This window comes from Lolium rigidum, chromosome 3 (genome assembly GCF_022539505.1).
Source record: "Lolium rigidum isolate FL_2022 chromosome 3, APGP_CSIRO_Lrig_0.1, whole genome shotgun sequence".
Taxonomy (NCBI): Eukaryota; Viridiplantae; Streptophyta; class Magnoliopsida; order Poales; family Poaceae; genus Lolium; species Lolium rigidum.
The window spans coordinates 129,767,789-129,790,387 of NC_061510.1; the positions used below are offsets into that span (position 1 = coordinate 129,767,789).

A 22,599-nucleotide genomic window follows, 5' to 3' on the forward strand; every position below is an offset into this window, starting at 1 on the left:
CGCTACATCGGCATTCCGAGAGCCTGGTGAATACTTTGGAGCGCATTGCGCTTCATGTGGTGCAAGAAATCATGAAGCATCGGTACTCCCCCTCGGGGGCCTGTCCTAGGGACTCACCAGGGAGAGATGCAACTCCACACCAGGCCACCATTGCCGTACGCGATGGCAGCTCCACAGCAACAAGGTTCACCGGCATACGTTGTCTACAAGGTTGGAGGTGATCCTGGCGACTACCAGTTCTTATATGAGCCGCCCAAGGAGATCCCACACGGATACGTGTGCACATTCGTGCCGGGCCGCACGCAGCCGGACGCAAGCGATCCGAGCTCCAACGAGAGGGATTGCCGGAGCGGGAGCAATTGTTACGGCGGGGAGGGACGGGCTGGAACGAGCGGGGAGTTTGGGAGCAGACGCTGAGAAGCAGGCGTGGCTAACTAAATATGCCACTACACCAAGCCATGAAAGCTCAACTGCTACAGCTTCCACCATGGATCAGATCAGTGCAGTCTTGAGAGACCAGTTCGGTATCCTGCCGAAGAAGAAAATAATCGGCTATTCCAAGCCGTATCCCAATGAGTTTGACCTGATCCCGCTACCACCTAAGTATCGGCTCCACGACTTCACAAAATTCGGTGGATCGAAGGATCTAGCTCCATCGAGCACGTGAGCCGATACTTGGCCCGGCGGGGCATGGTTTCGAGCATCGGATCGGCTACGTGTGAGGTTCTTTGCGCAATCTCTCACCGGTCCGGCTTTTGGATGGTACACCTCGCTGCGGCCAAATTCGGTTCGATCATGGAAGCGATTTGGAAGAGCGGTTTCACACACAATATCATTCACAAGCCACTTGAAGTGGCATTGCCGAGCCGGCCCGGAGTTCGGCAAAGGCGAGGAGAGACGGTGTCCGAATATATTCGGCGTTTCAGAACCGTCAAGAACCGATGTTATTCGGTTCATTTATCTCGAGAAAGAAGCGATCGAGCTGGCCGTGGCGAGACTCGCCGAGCGCCATTCAAGGATCCGACGTAACAAGTGGAGTACAATTCGGCCGGCGCACATGGTCCGGAGACTAACTCGTATGAACAGGCGCCACCCGGAAGCTGTACCAAGACAAGTACAAGCGCACGATAAGCCTGGTCGATGCTGATGAGGATGAAGATTCTGCGGAAGATCAGGAAGTCGCGGTGGCTGAATGGGCTCGGACGGCAGTGCCTGTGTCCTGCAAATGGGTGAATCAACCAGGGCCTCCAAGAGGGCTTGACTTCGATTTGAGCAAAGCTGAGCAGATTTTCGATCTGCTGCTGAAAGAAAAACAGCTGAAGCTACCCGAAGGCCACAAAATCCCTACGTCGCAAGAGATGAACGGTAAGCCATACTGCAAATGGCATCATACGTTTTCTCACACCACCAACGACTGCAAAGTGTTGCGCGCACAAATTCAAATGGCGATAGAATCAGGCCGATTAACTTTCGGACAGTTTGCCATGAAAGTTGACACACGTCCGTTTCCTGGCGTCAACATGGTGGATCTCAGCCACCCCATAAGTTGCGAGCCAGGGTCCTCTTTTGGTGTCAACATGGCAGGGCTTGTGAGCCGCCATGGCAAAGATAAAGCAGAAAGCAGCCACTCCCGTGGCAAGGACAAAGAGGAGGCCGATCCACGCGACCGGCCCCAAGATGACAATAGACGGTACCTGACCGAGGAGGAAGTGAGAAGCGTGCGGTATCAACGTCCACTCTCCGCACATCTCCTTAACAAATATGAGCAGCAGTACGACCGACGTCGGCGCTACGACGTAGATGATGAGAGATATCGTCGGTCTGATGCAGAGGACAGGAGGTATCGTCGGCATGATAGAAACAACGACGGGTACGAACGTCACGCTAGAGGGAGGTCAAGGGAGCAAGACGACATGGATAGGCATTGGGACCTGTCCTTTCTTCAAACATTGCTTTGGGACTCAGGGAATGAGCCGATTGCCAACAATCGAGAATTGCCCAGAGTGCAGACAGCGAAGGAAGAGAACAAATGAGGTTTCAGTGTTCGAGCGTCTAGGGCCTCTCTCACCTCAGAATAAACGAGCTGAGTCATCTCAAGAAGAAGACTTTGAGGAGTCAGAAGGAGAAGAAGATAGGTATCACCGACCAAGGTGGTGCCCACGATGGACTCAGACCATTCTCAGAAGCGTAGGGTGCAGCGGCTACGAAACCTGGAAGAAGCCGAGGCACAGTACCTGTACACGTTGAGGAAAGCACGGCCCGATCTGGCCGTGAAAATGCAGAAAACATTGGAGACAAAGGCGCGCCCTACCAAGAAAGTATGGCGCCCTAAACAGACAAAAGCCGATGCAGAGGCATCGGCTGATACAAACACGGTGTCCATGATCCTGACAGAGTAGCAACGTCCAAGACAATGGACGTACGTGGCGAGGCCGATCACTGCGATCGGCCCCAAAACATGGAAAGCAAAGGTCTCATCTCAAGCATGTCACGTAGCTACAGTGGAAATCCAAGAAGTTGCAAACCATCTTCAAGCATTGCAATGGAAACGGAGGCCGATTCTATCAATCGGCCAAAATTATCCTCGACATATGTTTTGCCTATGTTCAGCATTGATCTAACAGAGGATGCCTGAAGAGCCGATACCCTCAAGTACTTGAAAGAATCGGCTCGGGGGGCACTTAGATGGACAAGACACGAGGATACAAGGTTTGAGGTGGCTGTCAAAAGGCCAGCAGCTCAAGGAATATGTCAGATGATAGATATTGAGGTATGGGGGCCGATGCATAAATAAATCGGCCGTAAAAAATACAAATTTTTTAAGCACAGCTGATGCACAGTCATCGACTTTAGAATAGAAAGCCGATGCGCAGCCATCGACTCAAGAGGTACAGCTGATATAAGCAGAAGAGTTGTCGAGTTACAAGGAGAGGCTCTACTGGATGAATTCCTTCTCAAGACCTCCAACTCCTCCTGCAAGTCTTCAAGTTCAGCAGTGCTAGCAGAAGCGTCAGTTTTGGGCGTCCAAAATTACCTTTTTTCTCATTAAAGACGCTGTTATGTGCTGCAATGTCAGCTGGGGCAAGTTTGAGGAGTCACAACCCTGACCAACAACAAGAGCAGCATGAACATACAGATCAGGTTTAGGGTGAGCCCAACGAAGGGAGCATATCTCTTCCAGGACCAGGAGAACAGCCGAAGACGAAGCAATCGGCTGTGACGTTTTTGCCTAAGGCTTGACCAAGGTGGCGACTTGGTCGATGTCACTCTCAAAGGTTGTTGCGTCCAGAGTGTGGAGAGCATCAGGACTTCAGTAACATTCTCACCAGAAGTTGCATCAGGATTGCCAAAGATGATGAGCCGATCTGAGCGGCAAGGCGCAAGAATTGAACTGGAGAAAGCTCGGGGGGCAGCTCACCCTGAAGGTGAAGCCGATTTAGTTGGAATCGGCTGGCTTTACATTACAACTTGGAAGCTGATGATGGCCCATTTTGCTGGTCCACTTCTGTTCTCGCCTTGGATGAGGCTCGGGGGGCAACTCGCCCGAAAGATCTTTTCTCTGGGGAGCCGATTTTGTTGGAATCGGCTGGCTCTACATCGCAACTGTTCTGAAGAGTGGTGCTTTTGTTACAGAGTTATCAGTTTTAGCATCCAAGCTGATTCAGCAACAGTTCCAGGGTTCTCTTAAAGACGCCTGCTCAAGACTAAATCGCCGGCCTGCTACGATTGGCTGTACCAGGTGCTATCGTCATCGGCGGAGCTAGCTACCGTTGAAGGGATGACTGAATTCGCCTATCTCGCAGATTATCGTGAGAGACCGATGCGTTGCCATCGGTCATTGAGCATTGATTAGGCTAACAATCGACAAAGTCAGATGAGGAAAAATCGGCCAAATCAGCATAAAGGACATCGGCAAAATCAAAGGAAATTTTTCATTGATAATAAGATTTCTTACAAAGAGAAGCCGATTGCTCAACAAAAAGGGAACAGATTGCTACTGCTAATCTTACGCTAGTAGGTCCCTACTCTAAGGAGTCATTCTTGTCTTCGCCGTCGTCCGGGGTAGGCTGTCGTCATTGCTTCGCTGTCGACGAGTTCCTCGTTGTCGCCATCGTAACCTTCAGCGGAGGCTTCTTCCTCGTCATCATCATCGTCCTCATCTGACCAAGCCCAGCCACAGATGCGCTTTGGCGGCGGTTCGTCGGAGGAGGTGTCGTCCTCCTGTTCCTTCTTCGTGTCGGAGGAAACGTCTTCGTCTTCGTCATCCTCTTTTCCTTCTTTGGTGATGGAGGTGAATTTACCCCGGAAGGGAGGGTCGTCGTCGTCGCTCTCCGCCTCCAGTTCTCCGTCGACCAGGAACCGGAGGTCGTCCTCCCCGTCAGTCAGGGGCATGGCGCCATCTGACCAGACGAGGTCCTCGGGTAGGCCTTCTAGCACGAAATCGAAGTCCCACTCCCGCTCGTCCCAATGCTTGGGAGCGCGCCTGTTGTACGCTTCCATCTGGTTGTGCTCTGGGATCGACTCGCTTGAGGAAGAGGATCAGAAAGACCCGATGAGGAGGAAGCAGAAAAAGACATGGTAGCAGAGGAGGGCTTTTGGAGTGCTAATGCGAAGGGGATGAAGAGGAGAACTGTTCGACGCGGTTAAATAAAAGGAGATGGAGTTAAGATTTAATGTTCGAGCAGTTTCCGAGGAGGTGGTGCCAAAACTGTCAAATCGTGCAGAGAGGTTGGGAAGGCAAGTCGTCATGATGAAAAATACTGCGACGGTTCTGATCTGCCACGACATGACCCTTCGAAGGAAAAACAGAGTGGTTTTGAAATTATCATTACCAAAACCAGGGGGGCATGTGTTATCACCAGATTTTGGCCAAATCAGGAGGTGGGCCGTAAGTGAAGATGGGCTTGAAGATTACACGTGGAGCATCTTTGAAGCGGCCTTGCGCGAAGAGTTTGGGCTAGATTGCCCATGTATCTGTAATATAGTAGATCGCATCTTAGTTTGGAATTAACAGATAGAGTTTAGCCCGTGCACAGTTAGGTGCACGCTTGCATTAGAAAGTCCCTTGGACTATAAATATGTATCTAGGGTTATCGAGAAAGGAGGACAATCACGTTCACAACAAACACAAATCAGGCGCATCGCCACCCCTTATTTCGAGGGTTTCTTCCGGGTAAGCATCATGCTGCCTAGATCGCATCTTGCGATCTAGGCAGTACGCGTTTATTCGTCTACCTTGTGCTACTCGTGCTGAAGCGTTGTTGATGGCGAGTAGCACTACTTATCATTAGGTGTTTTGGGGCTTGCATTGATGCTTTCTCATGCATATCTGCTTGGCAGTGCCGTCCCTCTACACCTAGCTGCCCTTACACCTATCTGGGTGTAAGGGCAGCATCTTGCTTGTTCGTTACCTAGTAGATCCGATCCGTTATAGTTGCTCCTTGTTCCGCAAGGATTAGTTTAATATCTGCATGGTTAGGCCTTATGCTGGGGTTGGACGATCCGGTAGTGCGTTAGGCGTTGTTTACCGTTCCTATAAGGGATGTTCCGGGAATTGACGTAATGTTGGTTTTTAGGCCTCTTATAGGAATAGTTTTCATCATCTTTCGTATCTGCTAGGCCCAACTACGCGTAGGATGTTCCGGTTATGCGGTGAAAACCCTAAACTATCGTAGATTGGTTTAGCTTGGTTTTGATCAAGCAGGATCCCCATGTCATCGCAAATCCAACGTGAACCATGGGGCGATCGGCTCTTTGAGCCGATCCACAGGGCAACCTGAGAGCCGATAGGGCTCGTATTTAATGTTTACGTGTCTACCATGCAGGAAAATCGAAGCAATCTAACACCTTCTCGATCGGGTCTAGGTCGGGTGGCATGCCCTAGCAACCGCCGGGACGTGGCTGGAAAACTTGCGGGACGACGCGAGGTGCCAGGGTCCACTAAGCGGCCTTGGGAGCCTCCCGGCTCTTCGTGTTGCTTAACCACTGCTCGCCGGTGGGTTTTGGCGGGTAACACATGAATAACCGGTAAAATCACCCAACCTCGAAGACGCAATAGAAGATGCATGCGAACTCCGTTTTCGATGAACTTGGGCTTGTTGTAAAGCTAGCAACAAGCACAAGAACCTCACACCAAGAAACACCAAGAAGCAATAAGGATATGCAAAGTATGCAAAGGGTTGATCTCCCTAAGACGATGTGATCAAGTTACCCAACCGAAAGCCCCTCTTAATAGTGCGGCTATCTATCCTATAATCCGGTCTCCCATCAACCACCTTGAGACCGGTAAAATGAAAACCTATCAAGGTCATACCTTTGCCTTGCGCATCCCGCTTGATCTTGATGATAACTCTTCAAGCTCTGCACAAGCCGGAATGCCTCACTTGATCAATGTTGCTTTGTGAAGACTCACAAATGCTCCCCCATACACTATGATGGGAGAGCTCCATTGATGCACATCTTCACATGTCCATTATCACCAAATGGACGGCAAGCTTCAAGCATGTGATCCACTCAAGATGCTCATCTTGAACTTGCCCAACTCAGCCTTGTATCTTCTCATACTCACATAAGATAGAGCATGGCTAATATTGAGTTCCACATAAGAACTCCATCTTCATTTCATCTTCTTGATCATATCACATATATATCTTCAAACCGATGATCTTGATGCCAATACACAAGGTATATCTTTATCTTCATGGCATCCATACTTGAATCCAACATATGGAGTACAAGTAGTACCTATGGAATATTCCTTCATATAAACTCAATGAAAACATTAGTCCATAGGGGTTGTCATTAATTACCAAAACCACACATAGGGGCAATATACCCTTACAGCCGCACTACTAAGAAAAGCACTACTACCGGGGACCAAATTAGCTTACCGTCGGTGCTCATAGGCTGGTGGTAATGGGCTAATGCCGGCGCGGTAGCTGGTCCGCAGGTGGTACCATGTAATAGCCCCGGCGCGGTAGCTGGTTCGCCAGGGTAGCAATAGATAAATGAAACAAAAAAAGAAGCCTGGTCTACCCGTGACCGACCAGATATCTGACCGCACCCACCAATTAAAGCCTCACATTAATACATAGGGAGCAAATTTGCAAAGATGACCCTAGACTAAAAACAAAAGGCAATCAGGTCCCTTCTCCATCCCGCCGCTGCGAAGCTAGCTCCATCGTCGGTGATTGGTCCCTCGCCGGTGACCACTCCCTCGGCTCCGCGTGATGCAACACCTCGACGGAGACATCCCCGTCGCCCCTGGACGCGCATAGACCTATGCATCATAGCCTTGCCGTCATTGAAGAGTGCGTCAAGCGGGGCCGCCCTAGATCCCACCACGACCCCAGCCAGCACCACCACCAAGACCGCCCCCCGCCGCTAAGGAATTCTGCGGCGCGGGGCTGAAGAGGGGTGTCACGCGAAGGAGAGCGATGCGGAGGGGCGCGCCGTTTGCATCATAGGAGAGATGAAGGAAGGGAGGACAGAGGTGCGAGGCCTACGTGGACGGCAAATGGCGGAGGTGGCGGCAGGCGCGGGAGCGACACGACGGCCTACAGGGGCGATGCAGGGTTGTGGTCGGGGGCAGCGATGGCCAGCGGCCGGTGTGGGGCTATGGTCAAGTGATGAGGACATCGCTATGATAGATACAACTGATACTCCTACATCCACATAATCCCCTTCTACCTTAAATACAAGGACCTCTCGCAAGAGCCTGTGTGTTTCAACTAAATTATCAGGTACCTTCGTTACTAGGAATCCTTCCTGATATACATGAGAATATGATGTTGCATAAATCAAATGTATTTATGTTATTTAGGAATGGATCTAGCATGGACGTCAAGTGATGAGAATTGTTGTCCCGATCTTTCACGATGCACCTTGATGATCCATAGGACCGATAGATCGTGAAATCCCTTGACAGATTCAATGATACCCAAGCACACATGATTACTCTTGACAACTCAAGAACTCACACATCTTTATTGGATAACTAGACGAACGTCCGAAACGCTGTCATAGAGCCAACCTCGCAGGGCTGGTGTTGAGCTTCAGGAATACAAGATTTAATTCAACAAAAGCTGAAAAACCCTAATGCGCCCAGCCCCTTATATGAGGGAAGGCTGGGGCGCCACCTCTAGATAGGCGCCACCTAATGGGCCTAGGACTGGACTTGTTTGGACAGGCCCAAAACAAGTCAAAACTCATTTATTATTAAAATCCTAAAACTTAACTATTAAAACTCCTATTTATTACAAAATAATGGCTATAGCACGTCCTCGTGCCCGTATCATCAAGTATTGGATTTGGAACATGCATGGAGATGACAGCAGGCCTGCGAGGATTCAGGATGGCGCTGCAAGCGAGGATTTCAGAACATTGAAGCCACCACAATGAAGCAACGATGTTTGGACGAATTCTACAAGTTACCCCATCATAAAATTTGTCTAAGAGTTATTTTTGGTTACCCCATCATAAAATTCGTCTAAGAGTTATTTTTGGTGCTGCATCACCTTATTTTATGGGTCAGACGCATGTATTTTCAGAATAGGTATTTTAGAGGATTTTAATAGGCCATATGACTGGAGGAAGGCCCATGTAGGTGTATTTTCGGCCAACCCTAGCTGGTTGGACGAAAATCCCTTCACTTCCTCCATATATATCCCTCCGTAGCCGTCATTAGAACTCACATTTTGATTAGACTAAAAGTTACCCAATTGCTGCAACTCTCGTGTACTTCTTTTAAGGCCAACGTCCAGAACAAGATCGACTATTTAGAATCCCACCATTATCAATCAAACTTTCATCTTTATCCGCAATATTCTGATTGCATCTTTAGTTCTTACTTGTTCTCGATTTCATATAGGAATTAAGACCTGATGATCAGGCTGATCGTGCTCTTGCAAGATCAGTAACTCCCGGGAATTGTCCTAGCGATTGCATTGGCGCACAAGCTTTGCACGTGTAGTCGGATCATCAAGCACGAACTCCACCAACAAATCGATCTATCTTCATCTCATCGAAAAATCGGACACCTTTGCCCTATCATCGAGGGTGAAGTGAAGGGAAAAGGAGACGCGTGGAGAAGGAAATGTGAGGTGATAGGAAAATGTGTGGAGGAGAAGGACTCGTACGTGGTGGTCTGGTGGGTCGCTTGCTGACTTGTTGTCCTCCATGCTCACGGACGCGGGACCGGGCACCACTAGGGCCGGCACACCTTTTTTCGTACGCCAGTGGTAATACCTGAGGTATGGAGGATACATCAGAAAATCTAGGCATGATTTATCCCTGACGATCTAAATTTTGGGTGCGTCGTCGGTAACTATAACACCGGCATACCAAATTAGAGGTGCGCCAACAGTAAATACCATTGACATACCACTTTTTTAGCACGCCGACATCTCTGCGGCTATAAGGATTTTCCTAGTAGTGTTGTGTGGGATAAGTTTGAGAAAGACTTAGTCCTTCGATACTTGATGAGCGAGAACAGATGTGTAATATTCCACATGCATCTACAACTGTATCAATCATGTCGATACCAATCGCAAAGTATTATAGCAACCGGCTCTTTTCCCACTGAAGGACTTGGAGTTCAATATCGAACACAAGGAGTTCAATAAATTGGCGTATATGTTGATATTATATGTGTGCACCTCCAAGTTTCACGGAAAAGTGATATTTTTTTGTCATATGTAAAAGACAAAGAAATGTCTCTTGAAAAACTTTCTTTAAGCACCGAGTTTTGTCTTTTTTGCACACGACGAACAAAATGTCAGTTTTTTCACGAAACAACTTTTTAAGCATTTAATCCCTCTATTCTAAAATACTCTACATTTTAGGTCTAAAATTTGTATTGAAATACTCTACATTCTAACTTTTAGTCAACAAGAATACGAAAAACGAAGTGATCCTCCTTTATCTATTGGATGTCATTATTTTCAATGTAGCTCGGATTGATTGTTTACCAATTTAAGTAATACTAATAAATGCGCTACTAAATTGTTTGATTTTTCCTAGAATGTAGACTAATAGAGAACGAATGGAGTATGATGCTGAGATGTGCATATCGATTTTTTGTTTGGAATTTTTTGACATTTCCAACTACACTTAAAAGACATTTCAAAAACCGGAGCACATGCTCCGGGTGCCAAAAGGCCTCGTCCGAGAAGAAAGAAAATCCGTTTTATTTTGAGTAAATAAAATTCGTTTTATTTTTGAACTGGGTAAAGAAAATTCGTTAAGAAAAAGAAAAGGATTGCACATTTGCACACCGATCGAGAGAGAGAGAGAGCGCGCAGCGACAAGCCACCGACCACTACGCTTTGTGCCCAGGCATCCTCCTCCCCCACTCCTCCGTCCGTCCCTCCTCCACGAAGATCTCTTGCGATTAAACAAACGATTCCCCAAAAATCCACCTTCCTTGCTTGTTAACCCATCCCCTTGCCACCCCCTCCTGACCTCCTCCAGATCCACAACCCGAAGCGGCGGCGTTTCTAGGGTTAGTACCACAACGGCATTTCCCAATCTTAATTCTTCGCTATGCGCCTTGTCTTTCGAACTACTCAAGTTAGAAAATTTTAATCTCGTATTTTCTTTTGCTCGTCAAGTTACTCCGCTCTGAATCGCGCCGGCGTTCGTGAGTATCAACTTTTGTTACATCCGAATCTGTTAAACACGTGCACGGGCGTAGGCGCGTAGAGGGTGAAATTACAATCTGAGATGATTTTACTTGTAAATCCCTGGCCTTGTGTTACCGTTAGTCGTTGAATAAAGTGCGAGTTCCTTTCTTCTGTTGGCGTTCACATATCACTACAAGGATATGATTTAGTTCTGAAGTGATAAACATGTATGGTATATGCTAGGACGATAAAAAATGTTAGGGCACACTTAGCATACTTATTCTATTGACTGAAACCGCATGTTCAACAATTTTCTGAAACTTTTTTTTTGTCACCATTGTAGAAGAATAAGATAGTGATTTAAGGGCTAAAAGAGATGGATGCCAAAAAGAAGAGGAACAGGAAGAAGAAGGGAAACCAAGGGAAGAATACTGGTGATGGGACGGCCAACGCCGAAGAAGCTGTTCCTCGGAGCCACAACCATGATTCAGCCCCAAAAGAAAATCATAGTGGCGCTGACGCAGATGATGTGATGTCCAGTGTCGGAGACGGAGTTCCTCCGTACGAGAATCAGGAGCAGACTTCACATGCAAATCAGAATGTTGCGAATGCTGATGAAGCTATATCGTCCGTTGGTGAGGTGATTCCATGCGACGAGAATCACGAACCTACCGTGACACAGGAGAATCACAAGGCCAGTAATACAGTCTATGCAGAGCAGAGGAGCATCGGGATGTCAGATTCTACCGTGGACCTTGACAAGGACCGACTTTATGAAGCAAAGCTTGTAAGTTCTTCTGTAAAGGGTAACTGCGGTATCAGCAGCCTCAGTCTTTGCACTTCCAATTTGATATAGCTTCACTGTGAACATCATCTGATTGTGCGTCATATGTATTTTTTCCTATGAAGAAGAATGCATGTTGTCATTTCTGCAATCGTGTTCCTAGATATTGGCTCTTTCATCGTTGAACAATGCTTGGAATCCTTGATCTGCACTTTCACTCTGTGTCTTCTCATTTGATTCTTTGCGCTGATCATTCTTGTAATACGGTCATTGCCATTGCAGGGTAAATTACACGATAACATAAAGCAATTGGAAGATGAGAAGAGTTTATGGCTTCAAAAAGTGGTATCTATACTTGTCCCTGTATATAAATCTAAGTACATAACAATATCATGTTTTTTTTTTGCTGGTAGTATCATGTATTTGTTTAGTAGAGTGATAGAGGAAAGGGGCTATGGATCAACAGATGCAATGCCTGTTTGTTGTATGATTTATCTGAACCAAATGTTGACTTCTAAACATGAAAAAAGAAAAATGCTATTCTGCACTGCTAGAAACATCTCATACGAAACACTGTTCTATGTCTTTTCCTGCAGAGCATGATGGAGAGCGAACTTGAAAAGTTGCATAACAAAGTGGGTTATCATGCACAGGATGAGGTATGTTTTATGTGCTAGATGTAACCCCGCCATTTGATGAATGCAGTTGGGAAAATTATCTTACTCTCTAGAGTCTACCCTTTCTTTTCTTCCTTGCAGCTTGGTGAAATGAATTGAATTTCCTTACCTCATATTGCTGTTTATTTTTAGGTCCTTTTGGAGGAAAAACTTAATAATCTACAGAATGGATACAACATGCTTCTTAGAAAGGAGGTATTGACTGTTCCTTTATTTGTTTACTATGAGAAGGTCTATGCGCCAATCTAGTTGGATAGGAGATCAAAATGGAACTTTGGTTTCAGCTTATGCTTTGGCAATGATAAACACTGAAATCAATTTGTGTTTGAGAATAAAGTTCCTTCCTTCCATTTTACAAGATCATCCCAAAATGACTTGATCATCCTTGTAGCTTGTTAAATTGGTGCCAGGGATTGCAAAGCCATGCTATTTAGCTTGTTCACTCAGTTGGCAGTTTGATTCTACTAATGCAAGTGATGAATCAAAATTCACTATAGATGTCGTTGGGTTGGCCCAACCAGCTCAAACTTCACGTAGGGAGTAAATTGCTAATCAGGCTTGAAGGGCTTTAGTTATCAGCAAATAGATAGAAAAGAGAGTCATTCTCTATCATTTTAATTAAATAGGATCTTATCTCTAGAGTTGGTTTCCAAGTTTGTTTAGTCCTTTCCATGTTTGTTAGGATTCTGGCCTTAGGCCTCAAGTCTTGTACGTTGGCTATATAATGCCAACCTCTAGCATTTTAAGGGCAAACAGAAATAGACCAATCTATTATCCCCCCACGTTACCTCTTCAGCTGCTTCTACTGTGCGACAACCCCTCCACGGCTGGAGTCGGACTGTAGAGGTCCAGGGGTTCGGCATATTACGCTCTACGAGGCAACTTGATTTACTTAAGTCGCTGAAACAGTAACACCAATATATTTATCCTTTTTCTGTTACTTGTTCTTGTTATAATATTTATTCCCTACTCTCGCATAGGAAGTTTTGGATAACAAAGTCAAGTGCATAGAGGATGTCAATGGTGTCCTAACTCATCAAGAAGTAATGTTCAGATAGCTTCCTTATAACTACTTTATCTTAACTGCACTTTTATTTGTCATCCGTTCAAAGGCTTCTATCTTTTCTCTTATTTTCTGTTCTGGGTTGACATGTTACTTATTTTCTTCAGACTTCTCTTAAAGAAAGATTAAATGGGCTGGAGGAAATCAACAAAGCATTGCAGGAGCAGGTGAGAATTACAACATCTGTTTCCAACTGTTTGTTTTTCTTCGCTGTAGCTGGTTGAGAAAAATGAATCCTTAGTGAAATAGTACCAATATACTATAATATGTATCTAAAGACAAACATTAGTTATTGTTTTCAAAAGGAGCTAAAGCATGTGTATTTCGATTCTACAGAGTAGTCGTTTATACTTTATAAAGTTTATAAAAAATCTGATAGTTCATTCGCCTGTATTTGAATCTGTCAGATTTGGACCTTCAATCGTTCGATTTTCATCTGCAGCATGTGCACAGTCCTGTACTTATATATTCTGATATAACTATTTAATAACAAAGCCTGGCAGGTGAAGGTATTGGATGAAGCTTCAAAAACTACTGTTGAGGAAAATCAGCGGTTGGTGATAAGTGTGGATGAACTAGAGTCAAGATTACAAACCCTTGAAGCAAAGATTGCTCTTACTGAAGCCTCCATGACTAAGGAGGTAAGTTTGTGCAGAACATCCCCTCTAGTGATTGTTATGTTTGGCCATTTGATTTTCTGCGAACCTACAACTGAATATTTACATCTGAAAAGCGTCTAGACTATTGTATAGAACTGAGAAGTGGTAATGCAGGCCCCTGAAAATCAGGTGGTGGATCAAACAAATCTTGCCGATTCACTTGTCCATAAGCAGACCACAGGTCCTATGACCATGATCAGTAAAGTAAGTATTATTTTGGTAAACTACGAGAATGTCCTTTTCCGCAAGGATTTTACTGTATCCAAAAAGAACCTCTGCTTATTGGTATCTATCTGTTTTTATTTCTGGCGGCAGAACTGTATCCATCTTTTGCCACCTTTCAATGTGATAGAAAAGTCAAAGTTTGGCTATGTAGTTAGTTCATTTACATGAATACTCATTCTGCGGGATTAGAATTTAATTACCCACTTGTTTGTTGGGGATATGATTTCCATATATGTTATCTGATAGTTGCTTACACGCTATGTTCCCCCCTGCAGGGTAACGAACAGATTGCTGAGAGAGGTCTGAACAGTCCATTGACAGTTACTTTGGACAACTTTCCTATCAGTGCCTATGCTAATAATCATCAAGATGGCAGTTCCGGGCACTTTCCAGAAGCAACCAGCAGCAATGGTGGTGACGAGATTCTCATTGATGTGGATGCACACCAAGGATTTGATGAACCAAGAACGAGTGGAGAAATTGTGCCAGTTCCATTGGATGATATTCAGATTCATGAGGATGGTCCACAGCCACCGGGATCAGCTGTTGATACAGATGAGGTTCCGTTTACTGATGCTCCCATCGTCGGCGCCCCCTTCCGATTGATCTCATTTGTTGCTCGGTATGTCAGCGGTGCTGACTTGGTGAACCAAAAGTAACTCCACATCTGTGCGTCGAGCTGCTTGAGAATCTGCGTGCTGAAAAGAGGAAATAGCATTTTTTGTTCTGCTGACATAGTTTCTTCAGTAAGCTTATAGAAGTTCATTATACCGTTAAGATAGTGGCGAATGTGTTGGATGAGTGCATCGAATTCTGCATACATATGGAAGCTATGGTGATTCGTGGCAGTGCTCTTGTCACTGCTGATTTTTCTTCCTCCCCTGTCATTTTATCAGGGCGTGAGAAGTTATTGTTCCCAATTTATACAAGAGGGCTCTGTACTAATTGCCCTCACACACCAGTTTGACCATGTGAGAAGTTGTACTGGCCAGATTTATATATTCTATTAACATCTGAAATTCTGGTATCCTCTGAATTCTGAATCCTAGGTAACCACTTAGATTGTTTTTTTAATGTTTTTTGTGGTCCTATACTGGCATTATCTTGTCGATAATCAGTGTTCTCTCTAGTGCAATCAGATAGAAGATAGTAATACTGGCCAATTGACACAATGCAACAAAACAACTAGAAGAGCATAGACAATTTGTCTGAAGCAAGTTGCATGTACGTTGAGTTCGCAACTAGACACAATGTGTAGAAGATTTTTTTTAGCAATCAGGGATTGCTCCCTGGCTCTATTTCCATAGAAAACGAAGCTACATCGTTTTTATTAAACGATAAAAATAAAGGCATTGCCGGACCTAATATCTCAAGCGACTACCACAAAAGCAACCAGATGCACGAAGACTTTGACGACACCATCTGTTTCCAAACAAACATAAAGAAAGTAGTTTTAGACCACATTCCACGAAGGAAAACTCCTACATCTACTGCCAAGCTCAACCCATCACCACATGGGACTGCCTCGCATCCTCTGGATGCTCCTTGATATAGGCCAGGGACGCACAGTCTCCATGGGATGCTCCAGCTGCATTCTTCCAGGTAGAAATCCATCCGAAAGGCTTGCAGACTAGTCCGGCTTCAGTTTCAGTGGGAGTTTGAGATTCCTGATCGTGAATCGATCTACCCTCCCTCATTCCTGATCTTTGAACGACACCTTCCAATTTCTCAGATAAGACAGGGTCAGCTGCCACACGTGTTTCATATTCAACCAAGTTTTTCTGCTAAACACAATAGCGTTTCAATTGTTCCAAATACTCCACAAGACAACCGATGAAACAAAATTGAATTGCAAGTATCTTTTATTACACAACCACTTTGAAGCTATGCTTAAGAAGTCGGTAACTATTATATCGAAAACTTTGCAAACATCATTCCAAAGAAGCCTAGATATTTATCTTCTACACATTGTGTCAGGTTGTGAACTTGGCATACATTCAAAGAACATGTGTTGAACAGATTCTATCTCTTTACAGAGACTACACCCAAAAGAGGTTTTGGAATACTCTTTTTCTCAGATTAATCCTATACAAATCTAGGTTACCATCAAACCAAGCATCAAACATTTCTACAAGATCCATCTTAACTATATATGTCCCAAAAATGCTGATAAAACATAAATGAAAAGCCATTAGGGCCAAGGGCTCCATCAACATAAGAGCCAAACTGCTTCTTTAATTTCCTCTTCAGCGAATCTACTCTATAACATGGCATTTTCTATAGGTGTAATTTTTTCACTCTCAGATAAGAAATTGTCTGCCAATCTAAAATCTGGTCTATCCTTCATCCTAAACAAGTCTTTATAGTAATTAGTAGCTATTTTAAGCATACCTTTACTATCTGTAATTAGGCACTCGGAGCCATCAAGCACATGTATCATTATCTTTCTTCCCCTCCGGTTAGCTACTGCATGGAAATATCTACTATTCCTATCTTCTTCTTCAACTATAACTCTATTCAACTCCAGCTAAATGGAGTTTAATCTGTCTCTTTCAACATCAGACAGAGCTAGGTTTTCAGCCTTGATGTCAAGGAGATCATACTCCTCCATCAAACATTTCTTATGTTTCTAATCTCAGCCAACAAGTGGACACTCCAGCCCTTGGCAAGTTTCCTAAAAAGTCTAAGTTTCACATGCCACCAATCAATGATATTTCGATTTAATGACAATGTCCTTAAAGTCTGATCTAAATACACCACTTTTAAAATTTTAAACCAACAATAGGAGTATGGTCACTCCCAACAGTGGACAGGGCCCTAGCATGTGCTAGAGGGGAAAGTGATTCAAAATCAGTAGAGCAGAAGATTCTGTCAATTTTGCTCATAATTCTATTCTCTTGGTTGTTACTCCAAGTGAAGACCCTACGAGCTAATCCAAACTCAATTAAAGACCACAGTTCTATCCAGGAGTTAAATCTATCTACCCATATGAAATCAACAAGTCCATTACTTTTATCATTTCAGATTTGACCAGGTTGAAATCACCTTCAATGATTAAAAGGGCCATCCCAGTTTAGAACAAATCATACAATCCAGAAATAAAAGGTTGCTTCCCCTCCTCGTAAGGAGAGCCATAAACAGTAGTAACTCTAACAACTAAATCCCTTTTTTGCGGGGAATTCTAACAACAAAATCTTACTAGAAGATAATTGTATTGCAACAATTTTTGATCACCGAATTAGAAATCTCACGAGCAGGCAATATTTAGGATACATGTTAAACAACCTACCAATTAACTTGGCACATACTGGATTATGCTACAGTTGTAAGGATACAACTTGTTCACGGAATACATGCCAGTGCTTGAGCTTCGAGACGAACTTAGGATCACACACTAGCATAAATCTATGGATTGGCAGCAACTTGCAGGTGACCAAACAAACAACTTGCCAGCATTACGCCGATGGAGGATTGGAATCCCTGGGGTTGTCATTGGAAGAGGCACGGCTCTCCGGGGCAGTGAAATGCCGGAGGTCCTCGATCATCCTGATCACCTCTGCCATCGTCGGGCGACGGTCTGGGGACCGCGACGTGCACGCCATCGCCAGCTGGAGCATCTGAACCAGCTCATCCTCTATGTTGTGGTACTTCATCAGTGCAACATCGAACACTTCTGCGGTCCACTCCTCTCGGACCACGGAGTGCACCCACCTGGGTAGATCAACGACATCTTCCTGTCCCTGTGACTGGAGGGGGGCTTTTCCGGTCAGCATCTCCATGAGGAGAACACCAAAGCTGTATACATCAGACTTATGGGTAAATTTTCTGGATTCATAGGTCTCTGGAGCACGGTAGCCGACAACAACGCGGGAGGTGTTGACCGGGAGACTCATCAGGCTGCTCATCCCATAGTCTGAGACATACGGGTTGTGGTCTTGATCAAGGAGGACGTTGGTGGACTTGATGTTGCCATGAGCAAGCTTAGAACCGCCTTCTGCATGAATGTGTGCAATACCATGTGCTGTTCCAAGTATAATCTTCATCCTGGTATTCCAGTCTATTGGGGTCTTCTCGACAATACCTTTGATACCTGTTAGTCAGCACTTCGATGAGAACTAATATCAACAGCTTAGACAGTAGACACCGCCACACCATCTACAGGAAATGATATTTCTTGGGACAAATACTTTAGGCAATTTTTAACAATTCAAGCCAACTTTAGTTAGTGAATGAGCTCACAGTGTAGGGAGTCCTCTTCTTTTTACAGCTTGTAAGGAGTTCTCTTATAACACAGTAGAAAATGAAGTTCATGAATCTTTAGCAGGTAAGTTCCCAGTCATGTACCTCATATTTACTTCTGTACACGTTTACACATTATAGTTTGCGATCATGGCATTTTTTCGCATGTAAAATTCGCTAGCTGAGAGACAGACATATGCTATGTGGTAACAATGGATTGTTAGGCTCCTAGTTTGCAAGCTAATTAATTTCATAGTAACGCAAAAAGTTAACAGCGAAAGGCAGTGATGTACCATGTAACATGGCTGAAAAGCTGCCAGCAGTAACATACTCATAAACAACAAGCTTTTCATCCTTTGAGTAGTAGTAAGCACGGAGAGTCACGAGGTTTGCATGTTTGCCTACCCTCCCAATAAGCTCCATCTGCTGCTCAAATTCTTTCTTCCCAGCCACAACATCCTTCAGCCTCTTGACAACCACAATAGTGCCATCCTCAAGTAGAGCTTTGTATGCGGTTCCATAGCTCCCCTTCCCAAGGACTTCTGCAGAAGCTCTTAATAAGTCTTCCAAGTCAAAGTTGTAACTGCATCCCTCCAAGAAAACCAACTTGTTCTTCTCAGCCATTTGGACACCGCTGCTAACATCCCCTTTACGCTTCTCAATCCTTGCACCATCAGCCCCCTTACCATTGTAATCCACTCCCTTTTCTTTATTCTCCTTCCTCTTTGGAAAGCACACAGTGAACACCACCGCAGCTAGCAGAAGTACAGCAAAGCCCCCAACAGCAGCTGCAATTATATAACCAGTAGCCACTTTCTTCCCATGTTGTAATGTTTGTGATGGTGGTATTGAGGGTTGCCCTGAGGGTGTCAGCGAAGGAAGAACAGAACATTCGGCTAGAGGAGGCCCACACAATCCAGGGTTCCCCAAGAATGAACTATTTGAGAATACTTGGAGGAAGGGAGGAATTGAGCCATTCAGCTCGTTGTTGCTCAAGTTTAATTGTCTTAACCTTGGAAGTTTGAGATCAGGGATAGGTCCAGACAAAGAATTTTCTGCTAAATTCAGTATAGATAGTTGAGTAAGATTTTGCAAGCTTGTAGGCATTTGCCCTGTGTAGGAATTGAAGGAAAGGTCAAGGGTAATAAGGCTTGGAGAAAAAAAGGAAGGCAAATCTCCTGACAGCTCATTATGCTGAAGAAATATGGAACGTAAAGAAGGAAGTGAAGTGATATCAGATGGAAGACTTCCACTCAATCGATTAGACCTCAGGCTTAGCACCTGGAGGGAGACAAGCTTGCCAAGAGTATTTGGAGGAATGATACCAATCAACCCAGCAGCTGGTACCCTAAGGGCAGATACATGTGATCGATCCGCTGTGCATATTACACCATGCCATGAGCATAGCGAAATGTTTTGATCCCAGTTGAGCTTGTTGCCACCGTAGACTGCAGAGGAAAAAGCAAGGAGAGCTTGCTTCTCAGAGGCTACATCTGATGTAGCCAATGGGATGGGTAGTAGCAGATGTAGACAGAGCAGTAGAAGCAAAGAGTCTCTAAGATTTAGATAGCCCATAACAGATATCTCTGAACCAACGTGACTAAATGAGCCAATGAAATAATCAAACCAGCTGCAATGAAAAGAAAAGAAATGTTAGTGCTAAAATCTGAGAACTGAAAGAGCAAGTTTAAGTATAACTCTGATTGCCTCTAATTTATCATAAATCTGAACTTCTGAAGGAAATATAGCTACACGGGCAATGACAGCAGATATGTGTTTGTGCATGCGGGAGTGGGGGATGAAACACAGCTCCATATGCCTATGGAAGACATAATGAGGACCGAGGAAGCACAAACCATAGAGGCCCACATGGTCATGCGATGAAAAACAAAAGCACTATCGAAAGAAAAGCAAATTCCTACAGAAGCCTGATGTTTTTTAGAATATTTTTCACAGCTAGTGCAGCCTGCTTTTTTCAATAAGAAGTCAAAGAAAGTGGACGAACCCGGACGGTGTGAATGATCAGAAAAAAAAGGCATGGGAAGCCAGCCTGTTCTCCCTCTGGAGGGGCTTAGCAACCAAGCCCTTTACTGAGCCTGTTCTCACTAAGGAGATGATACCCTAACCATGAAGCATTGCCAAATCACAAGAATAACAAATCAAGAATGGCTAACCAACACAAGGGACAAGAATTATACGTTCAAAGAACGGCGCCCATTTAAAGGCAATACAGATGAGATAAAAAAAAGTTGCACAATAAAGCAATTAAAAGTAAAAAACAACTGAAATAGTGGTAGGGTCAATATGCAATGATGTAAAAGAAAAAAAAAGGCGTCCATAAAGCAGAGAAAGGGGAAACAACAAGGAGAAACTAAAGCTCATCAATACTGGTCTCCAAGATGAGCACATCATATCACATGCAACTTTCTTGAATGAAACACCAAAGTATGCTTAGCACAAACCGAATATAGTCTAGCACATCAACGCTTGTTTCCAACATCAGAAAACCACATCATGTACGACTTTCTTGAATGTAACACTAAAGTGGGCTCAGCTTAACTAGGACAGGCTAAGTTTACAGTAGAGGACAGCACGCTTAAGCCCGCAGACCAAGCAGTCAGATGTTACATGATTGCAGCAGCCGTACCGACAATTTTGAGCTAATCATTATCAACTGAAATCAACACATATCAAGTTCATTCATTGAGGATAAAAAACATAGCAGCCTTAACATGGCAGAAGGCACCAAGGCCCGCCACAATGCAGTATGCAAAGGTTAATTGCCACTACAAAAAGGCAGATGCTTGATCAGAGAATCCCACTAAACTAAATAAAGCGAAAGGAAAGGTGGCACACTTAAAGGCAAATCTGAACCACACTAGCCTAACTAAAATGTGAACTCGGCAAGCTAGGGCACTTGCAACCTGCAAGGAGATGCTTGTGTGTGTGAGGGAGATGATCCGGAGTGGGATCTGCACATGCCATCGGGCACCTTTGGGGCAGCATTGTTTACTTGCTACAAGATACTGGTTGGCGTGCAATTGTTTACTATACCAAGTTAAATGGATCGTATTTTTAATTTCATGGAACAATCGAGTACTGGCCAGTCACCAAAACCAATGCTGAGGAGTGAGGACATGTTTTTGCGAGGGTTCAGAGTTGACGGCTTTCTGCGCCCCTTAAAAGCCCATCAAAACCAGTGTCGCGGTGTGTAACATATTGCTTCGTTTTCCTAGACGGTTTCAGTGAACTGTTAGCGCAGTACAAGTGTGGTACTAGAAGGAATCATGGCACTGGCCAGTGGCCACATATGCTGTTACTGCTAGATCTAGTACTGTTCCCCCATGGTAAAAACAAGAAATGCAGCTAACAAAAAGGTTAACACACATGGTTTATTACTTGCAAGTATAGAAGAAATGTGGGTAATTAAGAGATGAAAACACAGCCCACGGCGTCCCTTGTGTTCAGATTACTGGTCAGTCGTTTTGTAGAGAAAAATTAGTTATTATAGTACAGCGTCTAGGATTGCGGTTGCTGGCAAGTGGCAGACTCATTTTTATGGGTAAATAACTAAATATTGGCCTCCTGCCTGCAGGTCAGCGGTTGGGCCTTACCATTTTTTTTTTGTTTTCCATAAAAACCTTGAAAGGGCAGCAACTAACTGTAGAAGAACGGAGACGGAGTCACCTCCTCGGCTAGTTAATTAGGGAAAATTAGGGTCTAATATACGCTAACACTGGACTGAATGGGTCACAGCTACCGAGAACACGGTCCTATTCGAAGAGAATTGCCACCAAAATCGGGGTTCAGTAACTGAAGCCGAAAATGGGGGAGGACAAAGTAACGGCCGCACGTTTTGACAGCAGAAACGCCTCACTGGATCGAATTGCAGGGAACATGGAAGAACTAGAGGGGCGCACGACGAACTAAACAAGTCTAGAAAAAAAAAAGAATGCAGCGTCTCTCTCTCCAGAACATCAACCACGCACACGAAAAAGTCGGTGAAACTCTGCACCCAAATGCAAGGCGCAAAGAGCAGCGCGGTACCTCGAGTGCGCTCGATGCGGCGCCGGCGGAAGGGATCTCCCCGAGAGATCGACGGATGGCGGCGGCGGCCGGGGCTTGAGCCGCGACGGAAGGAGAGAGACGGAGGCGATGGCGACGCGAGCGGAGAGCAGAAGAGATGGAGACTGGAGAGAGCGTTTAAAACGAGGAGCGCAGGCCTTGACGAGCCTGACACTACTACACTAGAGCCGCAATAACTTTTTGCGCAGCGGCACGCTCCTCTCGCTGTTGCAGTGCTGCCCATGGCCATGGCTGCGCGCCTGCT

The 22,599-nt window shown here is 44.9% G+C and overlaps 2 protein-coding genes across 4 annotated transcripts; one reads left to right on the top strand and one right to left on the bottom strand.

Moving 5' to 3' along the window:
- The first annotated feature begins 10,293 nt into the window (after positions 1–10,293).
- LOC124702322 lies at positions 10,294–15,057 on the top strand. Its single transcript, XM_047234449.1, has 10 exons — positions 10,294–10,501; positions 10,966–11,409; positions 11,689–11,751; positions 12,003–12,065; positions 12,216–12,278; positions 13,064–13,126; positions 13,254–13,313; positions 13,650–13,787; positions 13,920–14,009; positions 14,306–15,057. Exons 2-10 carry the CDS (start codon positions 10,999–11,001, stop codon positions 14,687–14,689), a joined length of 1,335 nt encoding a protein of 444 aa, XP_047090405.1. The 5' UTR covers positions 10,294–10,501; positions 10,966–10,998; the 3' UTR covers positions 14,690–15,057.
- Positions 15,058–17,084: 2,027 nt separating this feature from the next.
- On the bottom strand, positions 17,085–22,338 carry LOC124698226 (probable inactive receptor kinase At5g58300). 3 transcript variants are annotated; one of them, XM_047230736.1, is made up of 3 exons: positions 22,317–22,338; positions 18,563–19,899; positions 17,085–18,120 (listed from the first exon to the last, which is right to left on the bottom strand). In XM_047230736.1, the coding sequence occupies exons 2-3, from the start codon at positions 19,842–19,844 to the stop codon at positions 17,486–17,488; spliced, it is 1,917 nt and encodes a 638-aa protein (XP_047086692.1). In that variant the 5' UTR covers positions 19,845–19,899; positions 22,317–22,338; the 3' UTR covers positions 17,085–17,485. The 3 variants fall into 3 exon arrangements, with proteins under 3 accessions (XP_047086692.1, XP_047086690.1, XP_047086689.1); XM_047230734.1 differs by lacking the exon at positions 22,317–22,338 and adding an exon at positions 20,275–20,400; XM_047230733.1 differs by lacking the exon at positions 22,317–22,338 and adding an exon at positions 19,977–20,097.
- Between the last annotated feature and the right edge of the window lie 261 nt (positions 22,339–22,599).